The following is a 12,389-nucleotide window of genomic DNA, read 5'->3' as shown; positions in this document are numbered from 1 at the left end:
GCACCTCCTATGCCTTTCCTGAAATGAGAGTCTTATGCAGTTAACTGGTGGGCAGGATGCATCTAGCTTGGTTCCACAGAGAGTTACAAAGGAAAATGTCCAAAGTTGTTACATTTTTGTGAGGGGCAGAGAGAAAAATAGTTCAAAGTATTTAAAGTGGAATAGAGCAGTGGTAAAGATGGTAATGGTAAAGGCAGTGTTGAAGAAGACTTGGTAAAGAAGGAAAGCCCAGGCTGGGCAAGCTTGCAAGGTGAGAGTTGCCTTCCTATCAGGAGGTAGATGCATTCACTGCCAGCCAGAATGGGGAGAAGCCATTCACTCACCTGGGAGCATCCGGGGGCACTGCAGACGAAAGGCCTCTCCTGCTCCAAATTCATCTTGGATTCCTCATAAATCTGAAGGGTCAGAGGGAGAAAATGAAAGGAAAACAGAAGTTAATGAATATCTCCTGCTTTCTCTTGAGTCGTATAAGAAAGGCAATGGCTCAGAGGCCCTTTCCAGACCAATCCCCAAATCCTACTTTGCTGAAGGGCATTGGCACCACCAGTCTGAGCTCCTATTATGCTTTCTTGAGTGCACATTGAAGAAAAATGCCATAAAGATGTTGCTCTTGCCTGTGGATATTAAAATCCGCCTGGTAGATGTCATTGTCAGGTAAAACTCGGCTTTCCCAGAGATAATGAAGCAATGTATACCATATCCCCCTGTCTCCACTGAAAGCTTTGGGGCTGGTCACTAGGACAGCAAGAGAGACAGCAGCCAGTGGGACAGCAATCCTCAGTGTGAGGGTCAATCCTGCACATCATGTCAAAAAATTCCCCCAGGATCAATCCAGCAAACTGGAGGATTTTCAAGCTATGGAAATTAACCCTGGAACCAGTCTATCAAACTATTCAAGAGCTAATTACGGTCTTACGTTCCTTTTCTTATTATTCAAAGAGGTCTCAGCAAAAATTATCCATATAGAAGCCAGCAAATGCACCTTGGATATTTTATTAATGAGGCTCTGTAAGCTGATTTGAAATTAATATGAGACTACAATTAATATGAGACTGCCTTCCTGAGCTAGATAAATTATCTGGAATAAAGTAGTTTTAAGAAGAAAAACTTTATAATCAGGTAAATATTAAACTATACCATAGTCCTTTTAGATGAAGGCTCCATTTTAAATGTCTATTGGGTGAAATTTGAGTGTAATTTATTTTTGCAAATCCTCCAAAGCCAATATAGTATATACAAGTTCATAGTGATACAGCAACAAATTTTTTTTTAAAAATCATAGCAGTATTATGAAAGTTTAAGTTATAAAGTTTAAATAGTTTTCTAAGTCATACTTTTAAAAATCAATTTTAGAGTTGAATGTATATATGTTACATGTGCTGTTAATGGTAGATTCTGTATTATTGAATTAAAAGCTACTGCTTTTACTCTGTCCACAGAAAGCAATTTGTTTCTTTAAAATGCTGTTCACTAAAGGCCCCCAAGGCATCTTCAGTCTTCTTAGATTGCTGGAAAAAGTGACCCTTTGCTGAAACAAGCTTCATGCCACCAAAACAAAGTTTACTTTATGCATCTTTCTACCCCTTCCTCAAAAATACTGTTACATTATTTGTATTACAATATAATATATATGCATATCTTCATTCTGAAACACAAAGTGAAAACTGTCTTACAATGCTAGTTACATATTAAAAAACAATTCGTAAAGTTTAAAATTATAGACTCTCTTTAAAGTTTGCAGTTTTCACCAAATAACACCCTTTCGCTTTGGCAGAATTTCCCCCAGGTTATACACATTTGTTGAATACAGTGTGAAGATTTAATACCATCCATATAATTAATATGTAATGATGAAATCAAGTAATGAAAATTTCTGTTTCTTTAAATCTTGTCATTCCTTAATATTTGATCCCTTTGAATGTTTCTCTGTAGTCATAATTACTGTAAGATGTTTCTTGTGATGTAAGTCACTTTACTGCATTGTACTTAGACAAAGAGGAGAAAACACAAATATCTTTGGGGTCACGCTGCTGCCCTTGTCTGAGGAAAGTTGTGAGCAATTAAAGTAACTTGGGTCTCCTTATTCACTAGAGTTTACCACTGCTGATCTTAAAGCATCCCTCTGCTACTATGGATATTAACAATTTGCGTCTAAGTCTCAAAATAAAGAGTGATTCTAAAGCTGAGAAATGATTTTGATTCAAGGTAAAATAAACAACAAAGTAATGGGATTACCCATTAACTAAATATGCCATGTTTTTCCTAGTACATTTTTTCAAATGCTTTCCTGGAACTTCTCTGTCTCTGTGGGCTCAGTCCAGTTGACAATTGCCAGATCATTCATCCACTTCATGCCTCAGTGTCCCCCCCTTTACTAGAAGGTGTCAATATCAGTGTTCAATTCTCTCATGTCTGTGTCTTATTGTTGTTCTGTTTGGGGGTTACCATGGAGAAAAGAGATGAGTAAGTATATTTGAAAATAGGAGAGGTGCATGGGCAAGTGTTATTGGAGTCTCATGCTAATTATTTCCTGATTTATAAAATTATAAATTACTCCCTTATTTACTTATGTGAGTTTTTCTTATATACTACTTGAGAGCTTTATTTTCTAATGTAAAAAATGTCCCTTTATCAACGTTAAGAAGACATGAAATGGGAAAGTTCTATACAAACACATTTGTGGCCTGCATCTGAAAGGTAATAATTAATGATAACAATTGAATCAGTGTCTGAGAAATAGAATTTGTGAAGACCAGAAGTGCTACTGGTCATTAATAAGCCAGATGAGGGAAGAGACTAACCAAACTCAGTCACACAAGTATAAGAAGGCTTTCTTTTTCTACTATGATCATAACTCCATGCCCAAATCTGACTCATCAAAATTCTGACTTCCCCATAAATTCAAACCCATTAGCTAATACCTTAGTGATTCTGTTTTCTATCAACACTGGCTACCTTATCTTACTTTCTTGTTACCATTTGCATATAAGCTGCAGCAAACACCTTGGAAATATACTATGATGACAATACTTGGAGATATAACAAAGCTCAGTTATATGGATTACCCTGCCTAATTGAGCGTTCATGATGTGGATGTTACATTTAGAGAAATATGATCATGCAATCTGATATCCACCGAGACATGTCAGGAAAAGAATTATGCCTCAGGAGATGTACCAAGTCTGTCCTCAAATCATTTATAATTTAGCCATCAATAGATTCAACTGCATTACTATTGCCATTTTATTAGTTTTTTAAAACATAAATGAGTCTGTATCAATCTATTACATGCTCTATAATAAATCTGGACTAAATAGTTTGGCAACATAACACTGAACTAAAAGTCTTATGGTAAAATGGCAGTTGCTAATATAAAATAAGTGATTAATGAGGTCTAAGGTGAGTGGGTGTGTAGATGAGTGTATAAAACTCAACTGTTTTATTGTGATGCTCTTCAGTTCCCACATTTATCTTAGGCAAATAACACTCCGCTGCTAATTCTAATTGTAGGTGTCCGAAATAGTTTTACTAAATGGTACCATTCTACCATGTAGGCTTCGTTAACTTTTATCAGCCAGCATGATCTGGCCCAATGTATTAGTCAAGAGCCATGGTTTATTTTTATGGTCTATTATTATGGCTCTTTTCTAGCACATATTGTAATAATTATTCTTTCAAACTGACTCCTACTAAAGTCCTGCATAGATTCTTTTATCATCCATCAAGTGGGGCAAATTACTCAAGCATGATTTTAGCCAGGCTGATCCACTCTTGAGCCTCAGAAGTCAGGCCTCATCCTCCTATTTCCCATCCAGTTGTTTTACTGGCTGGGATTTTTAATAAGCCAAGTTTTGTTTGGCATCGCCATGCTCTGGGCTCCACTGCACCAAGCTTCCATAGTAGGCGTTCAATAAATATTTGTGGAATGGATAATGAACCCTGAATCATCACAATAAACTACCCCAGACAGCCTACTTGTTTTCTACTCCTGAGGCAGTGGTTTTTTAATTTTTTTGCCCAAAATCAAGTTTTCATAAAGGCAAGAGGTTATGCAAGCCACTCATTCCATCTGTCCTTGTTACAGCCTGAAAAGAAATTCTCCCATATTTTCTGGGTGTGGGGAAAAAAAAGCAATGCTACTTTTCATGGGAAAAACTAATTTCCATTCAATTTCATATGAAAATATATTAATTCATTATAAACCAAACTGATAATATTGCCAGTAACCACTAATGTCCTGTCTGTGAGCTCTCTGCAGGCCATATATGACCCTACAGAACACCCTCTGAACAACAGGAGAATCCCCTTCATTTTGGTTAGAAACCAAACACTCATAATTGTAGCAGATGCTCCCAACCAATTGATAGATTTTAAATAGTACTAATATTTGTGCCTCTTTTCCAAAATTCAGACTCAAGGCTCAACTACAACAAATGCCTCGTGAGCCTAATTTCCCATCAAATTTTTGGAAAACAACAAAAACTCTAATCATGCACAAAGTGAACTGAGGTTTCCATAGCTGACAAGGAGATGACAGGCTTGATTTACAATTCAAACCCTCAACTGCCACCGGATTGTTCTGGCCTCAAGTGAGCAAGAATCTCTCATTGTTCAGGGTTTGACCCCACAAATTCCTGGTCTAAAATAGGAAATCAGCTACAATGGCTGATGCAATCCATTCAAATGCTTTGCCAGTCATTTAGGGATATACTTGGAAATACCATTTCAGGAAAGGAAAACACTGCAAAAAGCAAATGTTACTAAAAGCTTGAATAATCTACAGAAAATATAGCAAATATCATTTTAAATTTATGAGTAACAACTAGGGGGCAGGGTTGACATTGTCTAGTTTGCTGTGAGCAGCCAAGATGTTGCTACTCTATCTAAATCACAGGCAGCCATAACCAATCCTTAGCATTAAACTTCAATCCTAGCGAAATGGTGTAAGTGTCCTTCAATACAGCAGAGAGATTTATACAGTGATACAAAATTTGGAATAGTAATGTTTAAATCTGAAAGCATGGCACGTACAATTATCAATACTAAAGTTTTGGGATCTTCAATGTTACAAACTGAAGTGTAAGTATCAATAAACACTAATACACTGACATGTCTCCATCGGCATGGTATTACTAACCGTGTTATGATGCATTCTAAATCTGAATGGGGGCTTGAATTTTAATAGCAACGTTAAAACTTTGCAGGGATTTACTGTCCTATCTTGAGTGTGGAAAGAACCTCGTTGGCAGGACTTCTGAAAAAACTCACTTCCTTGTTGAGTTTCTGAGACATCTGAAAGAGTTCCAGAAACTGGACCTCCTAACACATTCAGGACAGGTGACAATTGCGAGCAGTTTGAGTCAGGCACAATGGATGACACTCTTGCTAGAATTAAATATTATTTAATTGACTAAATTTGTTAAGGGCATAGACAAATGGCACTTTGTATTTCTGAAAAAACAAAACAGAACAAATACTTCTTTCAGTGTATTGGTCAGACAAGCAAGGAATCACACACGTAGTAGTAACCCAATATGCACATTTATCAAAAAAAAAAAAAACCCTCCACATTTACAGTATTTTATTCTAAGATGCCTGATTCTACTTTCATAGCAAAGGTTTACCCCCCACACGCCTGGTTGTTCAAAAAGAATTATATATTCAACTTGGGACTAAGAATTACTTTCTTTGGGAGGAATATTGTATCTTTCATTATATCACTTCTTCATCTGCAAAACAGGACCATTGTGGCAAAATATTGTACAGCAGGATCATTCAAAGAAGTGTTATTTGATGATTGCAAAAGAAAAGTAAAGCTTTTGGAGCTTATATAGCTTTATTTTTTTTCAAACTTGAATAATGTAATTTCAAAAGAGAAAAAAGTGCTCTTGAATTGCAGTCCAAGAAAATCACTTTGTTTATGAGGGTATCTTTGTACATTTCCAATGAATCCCTCTGTCTTTATCTTTGTGTCTTTTTTCTCTAAAAATTGTCTCCTTGTTTGTGTGTGTTTCTCTCCTCCCCCCATACACATACACACACACACACACACACACACACACACACACACACACTTTATCAGTAGTGTTCTTACTAGCTTTACTGGTAAAAAGATCTGGTAGGCTTGTTTCCTGTTTCAGTGTTATTCTTGAAGTGGGCTGCAGTTAGAATCTGAATTTCATTGGGCTATTATTATTTGCAGCTGTGTGACCTTTTTAACCCTGCTTTAAAAGTGACATTTCAGCCCTCAAGCTTGTAACGCCTAAATGCTGCACTTTTCAAACCAGAGATTTATACAAGGAATGAGACCAACAGTGAGGCTGTACCTTATAAGTAAAAATTTCACCAGAATTTAGGTATGAATTGGATGTTTCCCCGCACAATTTTCAGCCAGAACTCTTCCCCAGAAGTGCTGAGCTTGGCTCTTACCCTGCAGTTAAATATTACCATTCCGGTCAAAGCAAAAGAAGGTCCATATCCGCAAAAGCATTCACCATCTCCTGGTAACTCAAAAACTCAAATTCCTACAATCTGAGCCAGAGACCTCTGTTGGGTTGTGTCACACACTCTATCATGTGCAGGAACTGTCAAAAGTTCGTTTTGCATGAGGTTCACTATTCCCAGAAGGAAGGATTTCCAAACAGCTTTCATCTCTAAGCTAACCGGATCTCACTCCCCAAAAGAGGCCCCGCCGGGAGGGAGAGAGTGCAGGGGGCTCATGTCCTCTCATGGACTTCTGCAGGGGCTTGCAGTTTTATATATGTGGCGTTAATGCTGTATGCGGGAAAGCATTCCAGTGAAATTGGGCTTTCACATGTTAGATTCTTCTTCGTTTTCTTTCTTTCTTTCTTTCTTTCTTTCTTTCTTTCTTTCTTTCTTTCTTTCTTTCTTTTCTTTCTGTGCTCCATAAGTTGTTTTAGATATGAAGCCTTTTTTTTTCAAAGTTACAGACTAATTTCAACTTTTGTTCCACATAATCCTGTCTTAACTTTCCTATCTATGGGTTCAATAGCTCAGAAAACTTGCTGAGCATTAGTGTGAGGCATTAGAGGTACAATCCTGTGTGTCTGCCTGAGTGTGGGTATTTTAGGTCCTTGCTTCCATCTCGTACATTTCTTGCATAGCACATCTCATCTCTGAGAAAAGCATACTTGTCACAGATGTAATCTACAAAACACTAGCATAGAGATAGACAATCTGTCTCTATGGAAATGTTGAATGTTACCAAATCACTTGGTTTGTTTCTAATGGGCCTGAACAGGATCTCAGAAAACACGCCGGAGGTGGCAAACTCTTTTCCTTTGTATCTGCTCTCATTATAGACAGATAAGAAAGAAGAAAAACAAGTCGGAAACAAGATGATTATGGTTTAGGTTGACATCGGCCACCTCTATATTCCAGTAAGCCCTTCGTTCCATTTTACAAAGCTCTACGAAGATAAAAACTGTGATAGAAGAAGAACTAAATACATAACTGGCAACACATTTCACTCATGTCAGATGCAACTGGCCTTGGAGAAAACCCAAAAGAAAGCACTAAAGTTTATTCCACTCTTTTTGATACTATTACAGTAAAATTCTGCCTCTTTAGAATTGTAAAACAATTTCCAATGGGACTACTTGCTGACAGGTAATTTTTAATACCCTATAGGTCCACTTCATTTTTTAAATATTGTAAACTAATATGAATATTTCAGGATACTCTGGAAAATCACAACCTTTCTGATTTTTTTTTCTTTTTTACTTATGCAAGTGATTTTACTGAACAACATTTCTTTCTATCTTTACTCTAAATATGTATCCTTGTTTCTCCAGCAACAATGTATGTTTGGTCTGTGCAATTTATAGGATGAAATAATAAAACATTTGAGAATTTTTTTTAACTGCATGAATCAGAACCACAAAATGTGGCCAGTGCATAAAACGCAGTGGTAAGTATGACCAACTCTCTACTTTTGACAAGAAAGCAAGAGACTATTTCATCTTATTATTAAATTTTATAATTTCTATTAATACTGCTAGAAGACATTTGAGAATGGTCCTAACAAAATGGATCCTTTGGCCCTTGACTCCTACAGAAAGCCAAGCATTCCCCAGCTCTGCAGCTCTGAGCCTGCTATGCCCCACGCTGTCAGTTGAACACCAAGTAAAAATACACCCACCCAAAGGCTTGATTAGATTCTAACACACTCTGCTTCAAATGTCAAGCAGGTGAACATTTGACAGTATGAACGGCTCACTTAAAGACCATGTTAAGGCTTTATGTCACCAAAGGATTCTGTTATCATTCTAATAACGTTTGCATTCTAAGTATTAGCAATGGTCCATTTTTTCATTTGCCTTCCTAGAAAAGGCATAATTTTCTTACATAGCCCATAAAGGGATTTGGAAATATATGAAGGCAATTTGTAATTGCTACTGTTGGGAGGGGGGGCATGACCTTAGAGTGTAGGAGCCAGGGACATGGAATACTCTAACTTGTGCAGAGTAGACAGTCACATTTCACACTGGAGTCTCCCAACCAGACAGCCAGTGGTGCAGTTTCCACAACAGTAACAACAGTATCATCTCCACCGCCTCCGGCCCACACCAACACCTATTTTAAGGCAAAAAACAGAGAAGTGTGAGGCAATAGGAAGAGCAGGATGATAAAAAGAAAGACAGTATGGTGGATAGGAAATAAAAATAAGAAACCAAGTACATATGCACTTCTGAAAAATTCAGGCAAAGTTAAGCTTAGGATGTGGCTAGGTTCAATGCCAAATAAAACTATGAACATTCAAAAAGGATGTGAAATTAACATTTTCTGAGAATAGACCAGAATCTTTAGCTATCCATAAGCATACCCTTTGAAGTTCAATCCACATAACAGATAGATTATTAAGCTGGTGTAAACAAGAGGAGATTTCTTTTTAGGTAAATTATCTGGTTGGCCACCCATAGCTACCAATATACAGTTAACTCCCTATACCACTCCCACACCACTGTGAACACGAGCCCTTGCTTCGAGGCCTTTTCACATTTTGGTTCTGTGTTATTATTAAAGATAATTCATCCCATACAGTATATTTTGCTTTCTGCTTTTTTAACACTTAAGTGGAAATCAAGCTTCTAAACTGTATTTTAATGTTGCTGTCACCATTGGTCTTAGTTTATGGACTAACAAGAGGAACATCTAACTCCTGACCAACTTCGCAATGAGAAACTTTAGCAAGCCAAACAGAAAAAAAAAAAATACAAGCTTACATATAGGTAAGTGGCCTGTTCTTTATTAGCCTGTTCAGTTCTCTTATTGAGCAGTTGATTTTATATACAGAATAAATCAAGAATTGCAGAGTTGAATTAAGACTCAAATCTAATACCTAGTTCCGAAGGGAGTATGAGCAGGATATGGATCTCCAAGGAGGAGGAATAAGAAATCAGGGCCCTGCACAGGATTCACTAAACTTGAATCTTTAAATTTGTATTTCAAAAGTGCAGAAATAAGCCATGTTTTTGAAGATCACTAGATCATTTCCATGGATGAGAAAAGTCCTTCATGTCTTGCTCAACTTCCTACTAAACAAAAGAGCAAGTCACTAAAGCCTATAAATTCACTAAAACATCCTGGAAAAAGAACACGGAAAGGAAAAGCCTTTTCCTTGAACCCCCACCCACTAGGGGTGAGTGCTGTACCAGACTCCAATTCATCAAAAGGTCCAAGCAAACAAACAGTCCCCCTTCTCAATCCCTCAGGGCTCTGAGTCTCAAACACAGCACCGTTTCAGGAGACCCCAGCCCAAGTCAGCATGGAAAGGACAGAGGAGGGTTTTTTTTTCGGTTTTTTTTTTTTTTTTTTAATGCTCTGGCTCACTAGAACCTAGGAATATAGGCTTAAGTATGAATGTGCTCTCTTTGCTCAGGGGCAATGGGTCAGGCTCTAAGACAGACCCTGGGCCTGGAAGCCTCCAGACAGAAGAAAGAAAAGGGGGAGCTTTGCATGCAGCTCGCAGCAGGGACAAGGTGGGGGAGGTTCTCAGATACTTCCGCTGAAGGCTGAATAGGAGCAGGGAAGAGGTTAGCCCCCAAAAGGCACACAGGAGAACTGTGGCTGCTCCACTATAGAATTCAAGGACTCCTCATGGGGCATTGTTCCCAGGCTGCTTCGCGGAAAGTAGCTTGTGGATGGTGATTGATCACCTGTTACGTGAACTTGTTCAAATGGGATGCAACCTCAGCAAGCACGGGAGTAACATGGGAAACCAGGGACCTTGGTTTCATTCATTCACTTTTGCCTCACAGAATTACTGAGCACCTACCATGCATAGATAGGAAATAAGAGACCTCCTGCTAGAGGAATAAATAGGCCTTGCTCCAGCAGGGAGGTGCAGTGTCCCTGGATGTCCACGCAGCAAAACAGACTTTTAGAGCCCATAAAATAATTGAGCAAATTACTATGAAAGTTCAGAGTCCACAAGAAAGGGACACTTCTTTTTAAACTATATCAAATATCAGATAGGCTTCTTTCATATCCAAATACTCCTCACAGCAAGATACTCAAGGGCTGTGTGCTAGCATGTGAGCACACACACACACACACACACACACACACACACACACACACAGGCACATTCCTGGAGCAGTTTGTTAATTGGATTGGAAGGACTTTATGGATGCCTTTGTTTTAATTGAAGGCTTATTTTGCTTTCAATCCTAATAACTAAGACTGCATTATTTGTGGTAAGCCAACTTTTATGAACAGGGGACCAGATTTTCTCTTAGAAAATCAACGATAAATATCTGCTGCTTTGCTTACCAGCTGTGTGATCTTGGGCAAGTTACTTAACTTCTCTGAGCATTATCCTTCTCACATAACATGAGACTAGCAACAATACTGGCATTATCTGACTCCCAGGGATATTAGGAGTCAGTTGGGATGCTATGTGAGAAAGCACTTCATAAACTGTAAAATACTATGAAACGTTGATCACTGTTTTTATTGTACATGTGCTTGCAGCACATGGGGTTGCCTGGATGTCAGATGGCATGAAGAATTATGTCTACACTCAATGACACGTGCAGAGAGACTGGAGATTCCATGGGATACTGAGTGATCATTAAAGAAATCCTGACCTGTGATTCACTGATAAGGCAGGATTATCAAGCAAATCCTTATCTTGCAGCTTTCTACATGAAGACTCAGAGCAACATCAGTCCTTTATCTTCTAAAGGAGACCAGATAACAAGAGAGACTGCAGAGTCCCTCCTGTGTTCAAAAGCCTGGCTCTGCAAGACACCAGCTAACTCTAAGCTTGGCTACATGTGCTTGTTTTTCATTGTATAACACTGACAATAAAACCCACTTTGCACAGTTGTTATAAAAATGAAATAATTGCCAGCCTCCAGGTGGGTTTAATAAATCACTTGAGCCTGGAATAAAATCTGTCTCTTGCTACCTGAGCGAGCCAAGGAGCATGAAACCTGTCACCCTCAGCTTAGAGAGGCCAGAGCTGAAGCTGTGCATGTCTGTTTACCTTTCCCAAGGCTGCTCCTGACCACAGAGTGCAACACACTCTGCTGGCAAATCCACAACCTGATCTCTACCTGGCAGCCTGGTGTCTGCAGTTCTGACTTGGTGGAGACCAAGCTGGGAAGGACGGATGGAGTTCAGAAGGTGTTCTGACAAGTTTTCTATCGGTGGGTGCTTCAAACTGAACTGGAGGGATCAGAAATCAAACTAGTACAGAGGAGGACTTTTTCTTCACAGGGCCTCTCCACCTGGGCTATTTTCTTAGCAAACTATATTTTATTTTATCATCCTAACGAGTGTTCTTATTCTTACTCTTATTCTTCTCTTTTTTCTCTCCTTCATTCTCCATTATCCTCCCCATGTGATATTTAATTTTAAAAAGTAATTTTGAGCCAAGTATTTGGCACCTATCTGTAACCCCAGCACTCCGGGAGGCTGAGGCAGGAGGATCAAAAGTTCTAGCCCAGCCTGCGCAACACAGCAACTTAATGGAACTTGGTCTCAAAATAAACAGTTAAAAAAAGGACCTGGGATGTAGCTCAGTGTGAAGGCCCTGGGTTTAATCTACAGTATCATAAAAAAAAGAAAAACTATTTCTGAATCAGGCCTAAAGAGTGAGTTAACTGTAAAAAATGAGAAGGGGGTCATAGCATAATCAATGACTTGTTCATTTTAACTTGAGAAAGAGAAGAGATAGTTTCTCAGTCAGAGTAACATTCCCTCACCCGGGAAACTGAGAAGTTAAAGAATAATCCCAGGCCTCTGCCCTTAAAAGCAGAATAGATTGCTTTCAGGCTGGAGTGCCTAAGCACTGGGAGCAGTCAAAATTTTATTTAATGAAAATGCATCCTCTACATACCGCCACATCCTATGCGTCAGGT

The 12,389-nt window shown here is 38.5% G+C and overlaps 1 protein-coding gene across 1 annotated transcript in view; it reads right to left on the bottom strand.

Annotated features, from left to right (window-relative positions):
* Positions 1-12,389, bottom strand: part of Creb5 (cAMP responsive element binding protein 5) — a 397,557-nt gene that overhangs the window by 324,219 nt on the left and 60,949 nt on the right. The window contains exon 2 of the mRNA XM_063239960.1: positions 324-395. Coding sequence (XP_063096030.1) covers positions 324-377 — 54 coding nt within the window. The 5' untranslated portion in view covers positions 378-395. The remainder of the gene's footprint in view (positions 1-323; positions 396-12,389) is intronic.

This window comes from Cavia porcellus, unplaced genomic scaffold (genome assembly GCF_034190915.1).
Source record: "Cavia porcellus strain 051 isolate PalLab524CR breed Dunkin Hartley unplaced genomic scaffold, mCavPor4.1 scaffold_2, whole genome shotgun sequence".
In the NCBI taxonomy this organism is placed as follows: domain Eukaryota; kingdom Metazoa; phylum Chordata; class Mammalia; order Rodentia; family Caviidae; genus Cavia; species Cavia porcellus.
The sequence above is the reverse complement of the archived record's forward strand: the minus strand, read 5'-3'. Positions and strand labels throughout refer to the sequence as shown.